Source organism: Prionailurus viverrinus, chromosome D2 (assembly GCF_022837055.1).
Source record: "Prionailurus viverrinus isolate Anna chromosome D2, UM_Priviv_1.0, whole genome shotgun sequence".
Lineage (NCBI taxonomy): Eukaryota > Metazoa > Chordata > Mammalia > Carnivora > Felidae > Prionailurus > Prionailurus viverrinus.
Genome location: NC_062571.1, coordinates 48,134,196 through 48,152,436, shown reverse-complemented (window position 1 = coordinate 48,152,436; position 18,241 = coordinate 48,134,196). Strand labels below are relative to the sequence as shown.

The window sequence follows — 18,241 nt, the reverse complement described above, 5'->3', positions numbered from 1 at the left end:
TTATGTATATTAAAATTTCTATAATGCATGGATTCTTACTTTATTCAATGTGTTATAATCCATTATTGGCATCTGTTTTGATGCTAAATTATTCCAGATTTGGTCAGTGAGAGCCCCTTCAGTTGGCTATTGTGTTCCTTTGACAATGCACCAATCATTCTTTAATGCACTTTCTTCTTTTTTGGCATAAAAAGATGTTCTAAACTCAATCTTGTATATTCCCTGCCATTTCTCCAAGGAGTCCTGGATATAGAGTAATTTTTAGAAATCAGGAGTTGAATTGGTTATTCCTTATTGCTACGAAGAGAGTCATTGCTTCCATGCCTTCATCATCAGAGCCAGGAGGTATATGGTTTAACCACACACACGCATATACATACCAACAAACAACCATGAATTCCTATGGGTACCTCTCATTGCCATCCAACATCATGGCATAAATTCTAGCCTTCCTCTTTTCTCATTTGCATAAACCTAGAATACACAGAATGTGATTTCATAACTTCTAAGCCTTGCCACTGCAAAAAGCAAACCTGTTAAGTGGAGTTAAGCTGACATCCTTGTCCACATTTAGTTTTGTCATTCTTTTTGATTTAGCTCTTCTGTCAGGTACATAGTGGTATTTCACTGGGGTTTTGATTTGCATTCCCCTTAGGACTAGTGATGTTCACCAGTATTTCATGTAGTCATTGGCCAATTTTGTATCTTCTTCTGTGATGTTTAAGTCTTTTGCTTATTTTTCTAGATTGGGTTGTTTGTATATTTTTATTATTGACCTCTAGGAGTTCCTCAGTATTCTGAACACAAGTCTTTTGTCAGATAGTTGTTTTCCAAATATTTTTCCTCCAGTCTTGCCTAAGCATTTTGCTAAAAGTGTTTTAACATTGACCTAATCTAGTCTTTTAAAATTTTTTTTTTTTTTTTAATTTTTTTTTTCAACGTTTATTTATTTTTGGGACACAGAGAGACAGAGCATGAACGGGGGAGGGGCAGAGAGAGAGGGAGACACAGAATCAGAAACAGGCTCCAGGCTCTGAGCCATCAGCCCAGAGCCTGACGCGGGGCTCGAACTCCCGGATCGCGAGATCGTGACCTGGCTGAAGTCGGACGCTTAACCGACTGCGCCACCCAGGCGCCCCAGTCTTTTAAAATTTTTATTAAGGTTACTGCTTTCTTTGTCCTATTTAAGAAATTTTTATGTACCTCCAACGTCTTAAAGCCATTTTCCTGTGTTTTCTTCTAGAGGTCTTATAACTTTAGGTTTTATGTTGATGCCTGTTATTTTATCTCAAAATGATTTTTGTTCATAGTGTGAGGTAGCAGTTAAAGTTTATGATATTTTTCTGTATGAATATCTAATTATTGCAATAGCATGTCAGAAGGATGATCCTTTCCCCAATGGATTGTTTTAGCACCTTTGTTGTAAGTCAGCTGACCATACAAGTGTGGATTTATCTATGAATTCTATTTACTTCCATTGATCTATCTATTGGTCTTTCCTTAGGTCACAACTAAGTAAATCTTAAACTCGGGTAGCTGAATCCTCCAATTCTGTTCTTTTTTCACAAGTATTTTCATTATTTTAGGTTCTTTGCATTTCCATTCAAATTTTAGAATCACCATCTCAATTACTATTAAAAAAAAAAAGAAAGCCTGCTAAGGATATTAACAGGATTGAGGAAAATTTGCAATTACAGTATTGAGAAATACAATATTGAGTCTTCAAGCCCCTGAACATGGTCGCCATTTATTTAAATCTTCTCTACTTTTTCTCAGTGGTGTCTTCTACACCTTTGGTATATTTACTCCTAAGTATTTTATGGTTTTTGATGCTATGATTAATGGATTTTTAAGTTTTATTTCCCCATTGTTTGTTGCTAGTATATAGACTTATCTTTGATCTTACTGCATTTATTTACGAGCTTTTCTTCCTTTTCCGTAACTTTTCTTTCTTTCTTTTCCTAGTGATACCTTAGGATTTGCTACATGAACAGTCATAACATTTGCAAATAGCGATAGTCTTATTTTTTTTATTCTCTTTGTGACTTTTCTTTCTATTTTTATTTCTTTCTTTCTTTATTTATTTCCCTTATTGCAGCCACTAGGACTCCACTACAGTGTTGAATTAGGTGGAATGTTTTTATCACTGAGTATGAAGGTAGTTGTAAGTTTTTATGTAATGATCCTTAATCAGATTGAGGGAGTTCTTTTTTTTTTTTTTTTATTCTTAGTTTTGCTGAAAATATTAATCATGATGGGTGTTGAATTTTATTTTTTCTCCAACTTTTGATATGATTATGTGGGGTTCTTTAATCTGTTAATGTGATGAATTCCATTAATTTTTCAAATGTGAATTGAAAATAAAAGCATAATTGTTATGTCTTTCTGGTGAATTGACCCTTTTATCATTATGAAGTATTCCTCTTTATCTTTCGTAATACTCCTTCACATGAAGTCTGATTTATCCAATATTAATATAACTACTCTCACTTTCTTATGATTGGTGTTGTCATATTTGCTTCTTTTAATTCATAGGTTCCTCTCTCTTTTACTTTCCTTATGAATGTTTTGTAAGCAGCCCAGACTATTGGTCCTATAGAGTTTCCCATGGTCTAAATGTTGCTGATTACATTTTCATGGTGGTATTTAACATGTTTCTCTGTTCTCTGTCTGTAAATTAATAGTTAAATGTAGAGGTCATTTGCAGTGTTAATGACCACATTTACTACTCTTTGTGTATAAAAGCTTCAGGTTGTTTAAGTAACCTGTTAGAAGTTAACCTGACCCCCAAAATGAAATTAATTTTCTTTTGGGTGAAGAATTGACAGTTCATAATTAGCATGTCATGACTTGATTTTAAGTTATTTTTATTTTTATTAAACATGTTTTCTATTTTTTTAAATTTGTTTATTTTATTATTATAAGTTTATTTATTTTGAGAGAGAGAGCAGGGTAGGGGCAGAGAGAGAGGGAGTCACAGACTTGAAAGCAGGCTCTGCACTATCAGTGCAGAGTCTAACACGGGGCTCGATCCCATGAACCATGAGACCGTACCACCAGCTGAAATCAAGAGTCGGACACTTAACTGACTGAGCGACCCTGGCGCTGCTAAGCTTATTTATTTATTTAAGTAATTTCTGCACCCGGCGTCGGGCTTGAACTCACAACCCCAAGATCAATAGTCACGTGCTCTTCCAACTGAGCCAGGCAGGCACCCCATTTCCTTTTTTTTTTTTTTTTTTGGTAAATCTTTATTAGAGAGAGGGAGAGAAACAGAGAGAACGGGGGAGGGGCATAGAAAGAGAATACTAAACCGGCTCCTCGCTATCAGTACAGAGCTGACACGGAGTTCAGTCTCATGAACAGTGAGATCATGACCTGAGCCAAAATCAAGAATCATATGCTCAACCATCTGAGCCACCCAGATGCCCCCTCCTTCTTTTCTATTTTTATATTTTTTTCTGAAATACTGTATATTCTAATAATATTTTTTCCCTGAATATTCTGTCACAGATATCTTCAGTATTGGGCCTTTATTGTATGAGTAGTCATTTGTTAATAAATAGTGTTCTAGCTGTCTGTAAAAGTCAGGGGGTACCTGGGTGACTCAGTCAATTGAGCATCTGACTTCAGCTCAGGTCATGATTTCGCTGTTCACGGGTTTGAGCCCCACATCGGGCTCTGTGATGATAGCTTGGAGCCTGGAGCTGGCCTTAGATTCTGTATCCCCTCCTTCCCTATGCCTCTCTGGTGATCTCTCTCTCTCTCTCTCCCTCCTTCCCTCTCTCTCAAAAATAAATAAAAAGCATTTTAAAAAAATTGAAAAAGTCAGTCTGCTTGCATTTTATTTACTGGCAAAATTAAGGCACTTGGACTAAAAAAAATGTCACTAATATTAGTTGTCAGTGTTGTCTTGTTTATTTTTTGTTAATTTCTTTTTTCTTTATGAAAAGTATTGTCTTGCTCAGGGTTTTCAGCTTTTCGTTTTACTGTTTTGTTGATTCTTGAAAATTAAGTGATTACTGAGCTGATCGTAGGAATTGGAATGATTTTATTTAGTTAAATAATAGGACACTTTGGCACCATACCTCCTGACATTCAGGTCTGATGAAGTAGAAATCTCTGGGAGTGCCTGGCTGGCTCAGTCAGAGGAGCTTAATGTAACTTGATCTCAGGGTCATGAGTTCGAGTTCCACATTGGATATAGAGATTATGCTTAAATAAATAAAAACTTTTAAAAATAAAAGTAGAAATCTCTGTTAAGTGGCAGCCTTGGTGCACATTCTCATCAAGTGAATTTTAATTATGCTTTTTTTCCCCTCCCTTTCTCATATCACAATATACTGGTTTTAAAATGCCCTTTGAAGGGGCGCCTGGGTGGCGCAGTCGGTTAAGCGTCCGACTTCAGCCAGGTCACGATCTCGCGGTCCGTGAGTTCAAGCCCCGCGTCAGGCTCTGGGCTGATGGCTCAGACCCTGGAGCCTGTTTCCGATTCTGTGTCTCCCTCTCTCTCTGCCCCTCCCCCGTTCATGCTCTGTCTCTCTCTGTCCCCAAAATAAATAAACGTTAAAAAAAAAAATGCCCTTTGAAGTCACTTGCATGTTGATAGGCAAGTCCTAGATTTAATTTTAATGACTCTTTTCTTAGCAGGGAATGTCATTATGTAAAATTGCTTTCTCAATAGTACAAACTAAATATTACCATCAGATTACTAATATTGAAGACATTGGACTTTTATAAAAGTCACTGCACTCCTCACGAAAGAAATTTTTTTATGTAAAATTTTTTTTAAGTTTATTTTGTGAGAGAGAGAAACAGAGCACACAAGTGGGGGAAGAGCAGAGAGAGAGGGAGAGAGAATCCCAAGCAGACTCTGTGCTGTCAGCACAGAGCACGATGTGGGGCTTGAACTTAAAACTGTGATACCATAACCTGAGCTGACATCAAGAGCCAGATGCTTTACCGAGTGAGCCACCCAGGCATCCCTCATGAAAGAGATTAGTATGACAGAGCATATTTTGTTTTCTCTGTTGATCAAGACATTTATCTGTGTACAATAAACATTGCAGTGGCTTTTATAGGTGTCATTTTCTTCCTTACAGAAAATAATAGCAAGTCATTAAGACCAATGGAGTTTTTTGGTTTTTGTTTCAGTTGACATTTGCCAATAAGGTATTTCTAGAAAGGAGAAATAAGTTTATTAACAAGACCCTTTAGAGCATGCAGCTTTTAAGAAAAATCTTTCCAAAAAATAATGGCAGATTATTTGTTTCAGGTACCGAACAGTACAGTGAATACACAGGCTATGCTGAAACGTATCGTTGGGCCCGAAGTCACGAAGATGGGAGTGAAAGGTGAGTTCATTTCTGACTTTAGTATCACTTGACCAAAAGCTAAGGATTGTGGGCTTGACCTAGTACATTCTGTCTCCCATCTACTCTTATTTCAGAAATGTAACTGCCTTTTTATGTTCGGTATTACAGGTTCATTAATAGTTAAAATAGTATTACCATTTCCATATACAAAAGGGAAGAACAGAGAAATAAAAGCCAAAAGTCTAAGCCAAGAACAAGAAGGGCAGAACTCTTGTTCTTTTTTTTTTTTTTTTTTTTTTAATTTTGATGTGTATTTTATTTTTGAGAGAGAGCTCACAAGCAGGGGAGGGACCAGAGAGAGAGGGAGACACAGAATCCAAAGCAAGCTGCAGACTATGAGCTGTCAGTGCAAAGCCTGATGCGGGGCTCAAACCCACAAACCGTGAGATCATGACCTGAGCCGAAGTCCTATGCTTAACAGTCTGAGACACCCAGGCACCCCAGGACTCTTGTTCTTTACCTGTCAGCTTCCAGGTTGTAAGGAGTCAGTGGAGGTTCACTTCCAAGGCCAAACTTATTTAGAATAAGTTCTTATTAGAGCTTAAAGCCTTTAACTGGCTTATTTAGTTATCCTGAATTTTTCTGTGAGATTAAATAGGTGGCGAAACATGTTGAGAAAGCTTGCCTAATGCCACAGAACAGTTAACAGCAGTAAACTTTGCTGTTCCTGTTTCCTTATTTCTGACTGAAAAATATTTTTATACTTTGCCATTTTTGCTTCCTCACAAAATTGGTTTACCAGGGGTGAACTTTTATAGAAATGGTGCCTAGATAATATTCCATTGTGTATATATATACCACACCTTCTTTATCCATTCATCAGTTGATGGATATTTGGGCTCTTTCCATAATTTAGCTATTGTTGATAATGCTGCTGTAAACATTGGGGTGCATCTATCCCTTTGAGTCAGTATTTTTATATCCTTTGGGTAAATACTCAATAGTGCAATTGCTGGATCATAGGATAAAGAAGATTTGACATATACACACACATTCATACCTACATACATCATTCATACACGCATACATATATACACACAATGGAATATTAGCCATCAAAAAGAATGAAATCTTGCCATTTGCAACAACGCGAATGAACTAGAATGTGTAATCCTAAGTGAAATAAGTCAATCAGAGAAAGACAAATACCATATGATTTTATTCATATGTGGAATTTAAGAAACAAAACAAATGAACATGGGTGGGAGGGATGGGAGAGGCAAGCCAAGAAACAGACTCTTAACTATAGAGTACAAACTGAGGGTTACTGGAGGGGAAATGCGTGGGGGGATGGGTTAAATATGTGATGGGGATTAAGGAGGGCTGTTGTGATGAGCACTGGGTGATGTTTGTAACTAATGAATCACCTGAAACTAGTATTATATTGTATATTAACTAACTGGAATTTAAATAAAAATTTGGAGAAAGGAAGAAAAAAGAAAGAAATGGTACCTGAAAGTAAGTGTGTGTGTGTGTGTGTGTGTGTGTGTGTGTGTGTGTGAGTGAGTGTATGTATGAAAAAGAGCCATTGTTTCAGAATCAGCAGTTGCCCACCTACCCTTGCAAACTTATTCTTCGTAATATCTCAAATCCAACCCCTGGTCTCTCTCTCGTTGTTTTGATTAAAATATTTGGTTGCAACAATTATGTGGATGTTTAATTGCTGATAATTACTTACAGACTAACATGAAGGTTTCTGTTGCCATTCTTCAGCATGAAAAAGTTGCTTGGCATGTCAATTTATGTAAGTCTGTAAAGAGAATATTGGAATATTTGGAATTTCACGTTTCCAAAATCATCTCACCCAGTCCTTATTTCCACAGGCAGTGTGTTACTGTCTGCTTTACTGTGTTTGTCTTTTTAAAAATAGTTTTGCACTGTCTGCAGTTGTGCACAGTACACATTTTTTGTAACACTTGACTTCTTGGGGTTATGTTTTGGATGATAGTGATACATGGCAATGTTACAAACCCAAGCCCCAAAGAGCAGGTCTTTGAAAGCCAAGGAGGAATGAGCTTTTTGACCTTTTTTTTTTTTTTTCTTCTTTTTTTGGCGTTAGTCAAGATACAAATGACGTCTCGTTAGTCTTAGAGGAAAACCAAGAGCTAAGTTCCTTTTGTGTGGCCCCTAAATCCTTTAACTTCTGAGACTCACTGTAAATGATGTACCTGTTTACAATAGGTCATGTTTGTCATCTCTTGATAATTTTTCATGTTACTGTTTAATGCCTAACAGTCTATAATGTGAATGTCTTGAAATCTAAGAATAAAATGGTGTTTTCTGCCCTCCTGTTTTGCTGATACCTATGGCTACTGGTTTGTTGGTTTATTTTTAATATTTTAACCCTGCCAAATTCTCAGAAACCCGGCCTCACAAGGGTTATATCTTGTGAGTGTCTTTCCTTAGTCATCTTGCCCCTTTCATCCTGCCCCAGGGACGCCTGGCAGCGGCGTGGCACCGAAATCGTCGCCATTGATGCCCTTCACTTCAGACGCTACCTCGACCAGTTTGTGCCTGAGAAAATCAGACGCGAGCTTAACAAGGCCAGTAACCTCATTTCTTAGTTCATCTGGCAACTGTCATCTATTTACTGCCATTTTATTAATGCTGAAATTAATGCTTTCTGGTAATTCTTGCAGTGTCAGTATGTCTGCCCACAGCTCTCCTGATTTAATGGGTCTGTCAGCTTGTACAAGATGTACTTTCCATTTCGTAATTGCTTGATTACTGATGCCAGATAGACTGTTGCTTGATAGTGAGCCCCACACATGCATTTAGCTCATCAAGTACTTTTACTTGCTTTGGAACATTATTATTTTAAAACCATATAGAAGTGAATGAGTGCTAAAAATTTTTTTCACACCTTTCAATGATGTCTCTGCAAAGGTATGCTGTTAGGATTGATGCAGATAAGCCATAAAAGTTAAGTTTTATTATAGGTAAGATTCACTTGTAAACTGTTTATTGATTAGATAATTTGGCATATTTATGATAGAATCTGTGATTTTCTGTGATGTTCAGTGCTGTCTACTACAATCATTTGTCTAATTGTATTACAGAAATATGAAAATGAGCCATACCTATTATTCAGATTTTCACTTCTGTTAACCATATAAATAAACTCTTATCATACAGTAGAGTACTGATTCTATTCTCTAGATTTAGGGCTTTACCAAAATGATTGATAATTTTAGATCCTCAAATTAACAGCCAAGGAAACTGACCCAATTCTGAAAACCATTGTGTAACTCACATTGTTATGAGATTGTTTGTTAAGATAATGAGATCTGTGGTTTTGCATGGCTACACATTGCCAGTCCCTACATAGACTTTTGATTATGACAGCAGACTGAGTGTACCATTGCAAGGGGATTGGGAGTGCCCTGGGACTGGCACTTCTGGCATTAAGTATATCCTCGTCACAGTTTCTGCTTGGTCTTACCACAGAAATGGCCTCTCTGTGCTACTCTGCTTATCCTAGCTCAAACACCTTGCCCTTCTTATAGTTAGTAAAGTAAACAACCAAATAATCCATAGCGGCTTTTACTACTCTTACACATTGGTATATATTTTGAGTGTAAAGACATTTATTATCTTGTGTTCTGATCTACTTGAGAATCTAATTGTTGAGTGTTTTCTCATACATAATCTATTAGGTTATTTTAATGTTTACAGTTCTCAAAGGGATCTCTTAAAAATTTTGAAGAGTAGGGGTGACTGGGTGGCCCAGTTCATTAAGTGCCGAATTCTTGGTTTCACTCAGGTCATGATCTCATGGTTTGTGGGACCGAGCCCTCAAGTCTGGCTCTTCACTAGCAGTGCAGGGCCTGCTTGGGATTTTCTCTCTCTCCCTCTCTCTTTGTCCTCCCCTTCTTGCTCCCGTTTGCGCATGTGCTCACTCTCTCTCTCTCTCTCTCTCTCTCTTTCAAATAAATAAACTTAAAAAAATGTTTAAAAATTTTTTTTGAAGAGTAAGTAAATGCACTATCTTCCAAAGTTAAACTTAGGTAACTGATAATCACGTGTATATATTTTTTCTTTTTTTTTTTTTTTTAAAGTAATTTCTCAGAAAACCTATGCAGAAAGACTGTTGTTTGGTATATCAGCAGGTATAATTTCTCTCCTTTACCTGATTCTGAAAGTCAGAGATTCTAGAACAAAATATCTTTTATTATGTTCAACACATTTTAAATGTAAGCCTTTCACTATTCCAAATTCCTGTTTCCAAATACATGATATTTGTATTATATAGCATATCAAGTAGAATGAGATTTATCTTTAGATTTTATCAGATATTCCTTCCTTATTAAACACATATGAATTTGTCAGATGGTCATGGTCACTGATAATAGAAGACATTTATGTAAGCAGTAGGTAGTTTGGAAAAGAAATATGTGTAAAGGGAATGTGTTTAACCATAATCATACATTAACAAAAATTTAAAGGATAAAAATTTATATTCTTATGGATAAAAATTTATATTCTCACAAATACTTTTCTGTTGGAGCTAGATTGTTCACATTTAGAAATTATCTGCAAATATAGTTTTAAAAAATAATCCTGGGCATAAATAAATCTTTTTTAATTACCCATGGCCAATTGGTATTCTCTACATTTACTTATTTATATAGCACTAACCTTTTTGCCTCTCCTCAAAGACAGCAGAAAGTTAAAGATATGAAACCTTGGTGTATGTGAATAGGTTAAATTAGATATAAGTATTTGTAGAATGTAGAGTCCTTAGGAAACTCACTTCATACAAAAAGAATGAGCCTTTAACCTGGCAACAGAAGATGTTTTATTTGACTCAAATCAGTCAGTCCCAAGCACACTGCCTTGCTTATGAGAACTTCTCAAAAATATTTGTTAAATGCATTAGTTGGTGAGTCATTAAACTTCTTAGAAATTACTAACACAGTTTTTTAAGATAAACTTTTTAGATATAATTACGTTATCTTAAATCACTGAAAATGTTACAAATTTATAGATATTTCCTACATATTCTTCACGTGCCAGATAAAGCCTCTAGTCTACTTTCCATTCAAGTATGGAATAGATGAAACCATATGAAGCAGATGGATTTATAGTATGTAGTTCTCTGTTTCAACCTGCCATTGTTCATATCAGTATGCAAGTAAGTCTAATTTATAGTTCATAAAAGGTTCTTTGCGGTCAAATAGTGGTGGAAAAAATTTTTAATTATACAAATAGCAATAGTGAAAATAATAGCTAACATTAAATGATTGCATATGACATGCTAGGCACTCTACTTAGCACTTTAAATTTGATGTCTGATTTAATCCTAACCACCCAGGGAAGTGTAGATACTCTTCTTGTTTCCAGTTTAGAGATCATAAACGGAGCCTCAAGAAGTTGAATAACTTGCCTCACGTCACACAGCTGGGCAGTGATGAAGTCAGGACTTGAATCCAGGTTCCCCTGACTTCAAACCACTTTTTAAAAATGTAACTCCTTTCACATAGATATCACTATAACTAGGTCTCTTTCCAGACTTTTTACCTATTTCCATCTTAAATCACTGAGAATATTCTCTGCATTTCGTTGACAATCTCCTGCAAGCATATATGTCCTTGGTTACCTCTTTCTTCTCTTAAAATCACAATCCTAAACAGCGAGCAAGCTTCTAGTTGATTGCTTTTCTCCGTATCCTTTATTGTTTGATATACTTTTTAAAGGAACTTTGAAGACTTTCCCCCCACCAGCCTATTTATTAAATTCTCTAAGACAAGAAAATAGCACAGGTGTAGAGTAAGCTCATTAGCATGTGGGCTAACATTGAACAAGCACCTAGTTCAGGGCCTGGCACACAGGAAGGCACTTGATAAATATATGTTCTTTCATTCACTGCTGTATTCCAAAACATTTTCTCTTTTAGCCAAGATTGAGTTTTCTTTCTTTTTTTTTTTTAAGTTTATTTATTTATTTTGAGAGAAAGAGATCTGTGCGCACACAGTGGGGGAGGGGCAGAGAGAGAGGGAGAATCCCAGGCAGGCTCCACACTGTCAGTGCAGAGCCCAAAGCTGGGCTCGAATTCACAAAACTGTGAGATCATGACCTAAGCCATAATCGAGAGTCAGACACTTAACTGACTGAGCCACCCAGGTGCCCCTGAGAATTAGTTTTCTAATTCTTTCATTGGAAAAAAAGAAAGCAGTAAATGATTTTGTTAAATGTCATTGGCAAGTTAATTAGAGAACTAATTCAAATAGCTTTGGGTCTTCTAAATAAAAGCATTCCATCATTTATTGGTTACATTTACCTATTAAAATAGAGTTATGAATTTTAGTATGGCGGCCGAGTTTTACATAAACTGACAACACAACTTGGAGAGAATATTAAGTGATTTACACCTTGCTGTGTTTGATAAACTTGGGTTTAAAGCAGAAGAGTCTGTATTAAATTACTCTAAAGGTGACTTGTACAGTTCAACTTTTTTTCATGCCAGAGAGAAAGTGGGCAGGAACAGAAAACTCATTTTACCTAGGAAGCAACAGAGCGTAAGACCAGTTTTCACCATCAGAATTCAATGTGGATCTCTGAATTCTGTGGGCTCTTTTGCTACTTTTAGGCATTAGTCATCAGGTCGAACTGAAAGGGCAGTCCCACAAAGTGCTTTATTCCCTTTGGAAACAGTTTGCTCCGTCTAGGCTCCACCTGTCCTATTGGACCTACATCGTGACCTGCAAGCAGAGTTGGTTTTTAAAAGGAAGAGTCTGTTGTCTTTTATTTAACTGATACTGTGAAGCAGTGTTTAATTCTGTGAGGGATCAGCTGGGTGACACTGTAGAGGAAAATTATCTTTGTAGTTGGAAGGATTTATGACTCTAGCTTGCAAAAGTGGCATATAGCTCAGCAAGGGAAGAAAGAAATCATCTGTGAAAAGTTGTATTTAGCCATGTTAGACTCATTCAAGTAATATTAAGTAATGAATACATTTCATAGAGGTTTCTGGATCAGAAATTGAACGAAGCAAACAGACCACCCCAACAGGAAATCACCACCATTTATGGATTTTTTTGTTATTACCCATCAACAAATTTGGAAAGAGGTTGTTATTAAACCAGAGCTTAATTAACAAAACCATTCAATACTGGCTGCTGGTATTTCTTTTTTTTTTTTTTAATGTTTGTTTATTTTTGAGAGAGAAAGAGAGAAGCAAGTGGGAGAGGGGCAGGGAGAGAGAGGGAAACAGAGACTCCGTTGAAGGCTCCACGCTGTCAGCGCAAAACCAGACATGAGGCTTGAATCCATGAGCCCTGATATCATAACCTGAGCTGAAGTTGGTCACAACCCACTGAGCCACCTAGGTGCCCCTAGATGCTGGTATTTCTAAGTTCAACATCTGGGGTAGCCTAGATAGCCCAGTTGAGAGAGTGTTAAACTGGAGGAGGAGTTCAACATCTGATCATTAATAATATTTTCTTAAGTACAGTTGACTCTTGAACAACTCAGAAAGTGGGGGTGCCAATCCTCTGTATAGCTGAAAATCTACATATAACTTTTGACTCCCCCAAAACTTAACTATTAATAGCCTACTATTGACTGGAAGCCTTACTGACAGCATAAGGAGTTAATTAACACGTAGATTGTATGTTTTATGTATTATATACTGTATTCTTAAAATAAAATAAGCTAGAGAAAAGAAAATGTTATTTAGAAAATCATAAGGAAGAGAAAAATACATTTGCAATACTTTAGTGTACTTATCAAACAAATCTGCATGTAAGTGGACAATGCAATTCAAACCCACCTTGTCAAGGGTCAGTTGTATGTGTCACTTTACTTTTCAGAAATATTAGCCCCAAATGTGTCATTTTTAGTGAGTTTTTTCTTAAATCTCTTAATATAAAGAATCAGAGTAATCATAGATAACCTAATCCAATCTTTGATTTCACACATAAGGAAACTAAGGTCTGCATAATTCTTTCATTTTATTTAGTCTATCTAGTAATGTTACAATTAACATTTATTTATTTATTTTGAGAGAGAGAATGCATGCTTGTGCACAAGTCGGGGAGGGACAGAGAGAGAGAGAAAGAGAGAGAGAGAGAAAATACCAGGCAGGCTCTGTGCTGTCAGTGCAGAGCCCAACACAGGGGCCTCTATCTGTTGACCTGAGCCAGGATCAAGCTACCCAGGTTCCCCCAATTATTTTGTGGAGAAAAAAGTCATTCGTGATCCTACCTTTCAAATAGTTGTTTTCATTTTTGTACGTCCTTCCACATGAATAGTTTCATAAAAATGTATTCAAAAGTTGCCTATAACTTTGTATTTTACCTATTCAACTATATATTGTAAATATTTTTCACATTTTCTAATATCATCATAATAATTTGTTTAATGGCCATAAAACTGGTTGGATTGGTGTACTACAATTGAACTACTATTTTTGAATAACTTGGTAGTCCCAAGTTTTTCTCATTACACGTAATGTAGTAATAGACCTCTTTGTTATTTAATCAAATAACAAAAGAAATTTACAAAAGATGAAAATTTTGCAAAATCGTTATTACTTAATCTAAGGATAATTTTTTTTTTAAATAGGCTCCATGCCCAATGTGGGGTTTGAACTCACAACCCTGAGATCAAGAGTCTCATGCTGTACTGACTGAGCCAGCCAGACACCCCTCTAAGGACAATTTTAAGACTCTTGATTAATAATACTTTATTTTCTTCCACAAGATTCTTAAGGATCTTTTTATATTGTGTTTGTTTTTAAGAGATCACAATATTATAAGACCTCAGAAAATCAGCAGTGGTACCAACTGTGTATTAATTTAAGTTAGACTAGTGGTAGATTGTCTCCAAATAAGTGACTCTTTGGGAATAATAATTGTAAATTATTACTCTAGCTAACAGTATAATCTATTTCCATTATAATGAAAGACATAGTTTAATTTTATCTACTTGAGCCTGCTAAACTTGGTGTTGAAGCCTGAGCTCTTACTTAAGAGTGTGTGTGCTCATGCATGTGTGTGCATGGATTTTTGTGACTATTCCCTTGAGTACCATCTATTTCCCAGGTCCAGTTCTGGGCCTGTAGGTTTTTACAACTGTTTTCTTGGTTTTATTTTTCACTTTCTTTGCTTCCATCCTATATCTCTGTATTTATCTCATCACTTTCTGGCTGGGCTCTAGTTTTTACCTCTAGGTACCAGTATTTTCTTCCTGCCTCTTGCTTTTCTCAAAGCTCCCCATTGTATCCTTTGGGATACTAGAATTACCTTTGTCTTCCTTCTCTTCTTTCCTTCCCATCAAAACTCATTCTGAGATGAGTGTTCTTTGGTATTCTCTACTTACTGTCCTAAGGTATGAATGCTTCCTCTTTTTCCCTTTAAAGTTGTTTATTAATAAAAAATAAATAGCTGTCATTAGTGATTATGGTCAGGATGTGACTATAGAGTTTGAGCTGGCTTTCTTTTTATTCTTACTGCTCTGATAAATTGCCTCAAGTTCTCTGGCGGTGAGTGTGGGGTGGGGGGAGGGATGTATTTGTTGCCAGCATGGAGTTCTTGAGAACTCCTAGTACCTTTCCCTCTGAAGTAAGAACTTGGCAACTCCACTCTTTTGAGGTCTCTATCCTTATCTGATCTTTATTTGTTACTGCAGGGGCTGTAAAAGCCCTGTTTTACTGTTACTGCTGTAAAAGGAAATGATTCCGTGATTAGTGACCCTGCTCTGGTCTCTAGCATTTGAGGGATATTTCTCCTTACTGCAGAAGGGAGAAGTATGGGTTGTTCCTCTAAAGGAGACTTAGAAGAGCTTGCTGCTTCTCTCTTATGTCTGACCTTGGAAATGCTTGGTTTAAACAGAATAAAAGAATTTTGCATTTAATCACTATAAATAGTTATTCTTTTTTTAAGTTTTTAACGTTTATTTTTAAAAGTTTTTTTTAATGTTTATTTATTTTTGAGAGAGAGAGAGAGAGAGAGAGAGAGAGAGAGTGTGTGTGTGTGTGTGTGTGTGTGTGTGTGTGTGTGTGTGTGAGAGAGAGAGAGAGCAGGGGCAGGGCAGAGAGAGAGGGAGACACAGAATCTTACGCAGGCTCCAGGCTCTGAACTGTCAGTGCAGAGCCTGATGCTGGGCTCCAACTCACAAAAGGTGAGATCAGGACCTGAGCTGAAGTCAAACACTTAACCGACTGAGCCACCCAAGCGCCCTAATGTTTATTTTTGAGAGACAGAGACAGAGCATGAACAGGGGAGATGCAGAGAGAGAGGGAGACACAGAATCCAAAGCAGGGTCCAGACTCTGCGGTGTCAGTGTAGAGCCCTACACAGGGCTTGAACCCATGAACCACAAGATCATGACCTGAGCTAAAGTCGGACGCTCAACCAACTAGTTGAGCCACCCACGCACCTCAAATAGTTACTCTTTGTACCTAATTACTCTGAATTGTTTTATATCTTTTAATTTCTGATTAACTTTTTAAAGTATTATTTGATTTGTTTTGCTTAAAACACGAAATGCCGGTTAATTTCAGTTTTATAGTTTGTTTTTGTTATGGCCATTTTTCAAGATAGTTGTGGAGTTTTGGGTTTTTTTTTTTTTTAGCACAATTGGTTAGCACTTTACATTAGACTTTTCTTCTAATAATATAAATATTTCAAATTCTCTGTTGTTAGGCTCTGGTTTCACCAAGGTATGTTTGCTCATTAAAGAGGAGTCAGCCCAGATATGTAGAGATGGCAATAGGAAGAGACTAAAGCCATTCTGACAGTGTAAAAGAGAGGCGGCACTAACAGGAGGCTAAGAAATCATCATCTTCATGTAGGCCTGTTGAGGAGAATTTGACAGGGAAGCAAGCGGCAAAGTTATGTGTATTCTGACAGAGGCTTTTCTCCCCCTTTGGCATAAAGGCAGAGACTCTGTGTCTTTTAAGAACCTGCAAAAAAACCCAAACAAACCTGAGCTCTTGATATTTTTGATCTGAAAGAGATTTTCAGAAGCTCCATGCATCTGATTATACAGGTAATTTGTGAGTTCTAGTGTAAGCTCTGTACCACAGCATTGAATAATGGTCTGGTACCAACTTATAATTAATATCTGTCAGGATTTACAGCCTAGGAGGGGGTGGAAGGAATAGCCTTGTTAATCTATCCAGACAGTGTGTAAAATAAATTTTTATACCTTTGTGGAAACTTCAGAGAGCAATTTACTGTATTTCTATGTGTGGGTTTCATGGAAGCATCTTTCTTTATCCTTGGTTTTTCTCTAGGAACATTTGTCACAGATCATTCTTTTTATTTTATTTACTATTATACATAAGCTATATTTTAGGCTTTGTTTGCTACTTGAGAGAACCCAGGGGAGATTTGCTTTGCTATTACATTAAACCTCTTAATATAGTCTGATAGTTTCAGAAAACTGAGAAAGACCAACTAGGCTGGCAGCAAAGAGATGGAAATCTACAACTTTGGGGCTTAAACTGCAGTCTTCTCATGTACAAAATTAAATGTTCCTCTAAGTAAGACTTAGCCAGTGTCCTCAGGATAGATCATACTTTTCTCAAAGTGACTAGCGAATGTTAAAATATTCTAGCTTAAAGCAGAGCTGTGAAACCAGAGAATCTTGGAGCTAGAGGGGACCTTAAAGATTATTTTATAACCAGGTATAGGAATCCCATACACAGTTACTAGTCTTTAAGTCCCAGTAATTGAGAGAGCAAGTGTTAAGGAAGCACAGTGGTGATAACTCTTTACCTTAATGGAAAAAATGGTGTTCAGAAGCCTTCAAATAAAGCTATATGTTAAGTGTCTTTCCTCCCTTCAGTTCCTAGTAGTTTGTAATTGGGATCCCATCAGTTCTTGAAATACCTTGATATTTTCATTTATATTTGTTTGAATCAGACAAAGAAACTGAGACTTGTCTGTATTGGTTTAAGGGCTTTGGCCCAGCATGAAAACAAATAAATACTAGAATTGATCATTTCTTACTCTCTTCTATAATCCCAGGATTTTCTAGTTTTCCCTCTAGTTTGGCCCCTAAAAAAAAAAAAAAAGAAAAGAAAAAGAAAAAATAGAGCATAAGCTTGGTAATAGCCACTGATCTTAGTACATCAGTCAGAAATACTGTTAGTGTCTAGTCACTCACACACTGTGATGTTTCTTTCATCCTGCAGGCTTACTGTGGATTTCTCCGTCCTGGAGTTTCTTCAGAGAATCTTTCTGCAGTAGCCACAGGAAACTGGGGCTGTGGTGCCTTTGGCGGTGATGCTAGATTAAAAGGTAAGTAAATAAGTTGTTGTTAGAATGATAAGCATTTTGACTACAGAGAAAAAGTCCTTCAAACTTGGATTTCTAATGTTCTGTTTTATACAATAAGAGACCACAAAGATTGAAGAGAAAAACAGTATTTGACACCATCCTCTTTTTCCTTATTGTATTTAAAGGAATACTTATTTTTATTTGCTATTTCCCTGTAAAGATCTCTTTAGTCTACCAGACCAGTATTTAGTTGAATAGAGGGATGGAAGAGTCCAGAATGACTATGAAGTTTCAAACCAAAGTACCCGTTAAGCACTTTCCTTCACAGAAGTGATTTTGATAGAGCAATTTCGTTGACTCACTCATTCACCAAACTTGTGAGGCACCTGCTATGTTGTAGGCACTGTGGTAGACTCTCAGAATGCAAAGGTGAATAAAATGTAGTCCCTGCTTTGGAATTCACAATTTGGCATATGAGAGAGAAGCATAGAAAATGCAATATAGTAGTGAATGCTTTAGTAGAGGTGCATATATGTGGGAGTACAGCTTGGGAGAGCTGCATGAAGAACATAGATAAGGAACCACTTGGGTACCCAAGAAGGATAAACATTTCTTACATCTTATTGTTTATGGTAGAAA

General features: G+C 36.6%; 1 protein-coding gene across 7 annotated transcripts in view; it reads left to right on the top strand.

Moving 5' to 3' along the window:
• PARG (poly(ADP-ribose) glycohydrolase) overlaps positions 1–18,241 on the top strand; it is a 137,803-nt gene that overhangs the window by 100,501 nt on the left and 19,061 nt on the right. For all 7 annotated transcript variants that reach the window (XM_047825476.1, XM_047825480.1, XM_047825477.1 and 4 more), the window contains 3 exons: positions 5,276–5,354; positions 7,810–7,918; positions 17,518–17,623. In XM_047825476.1, coding sequence (XP_047681432.1) covers positions 5,276–5,354; positions 7,810–7,918; positions 17,518–17,623 — 294 coding nt within the window. The remainder of the gene's footprint in view (positions 1–5,275; positions 5,355–7,809; positions 7,919–17,517; positions 17,624–18,241) is intronic.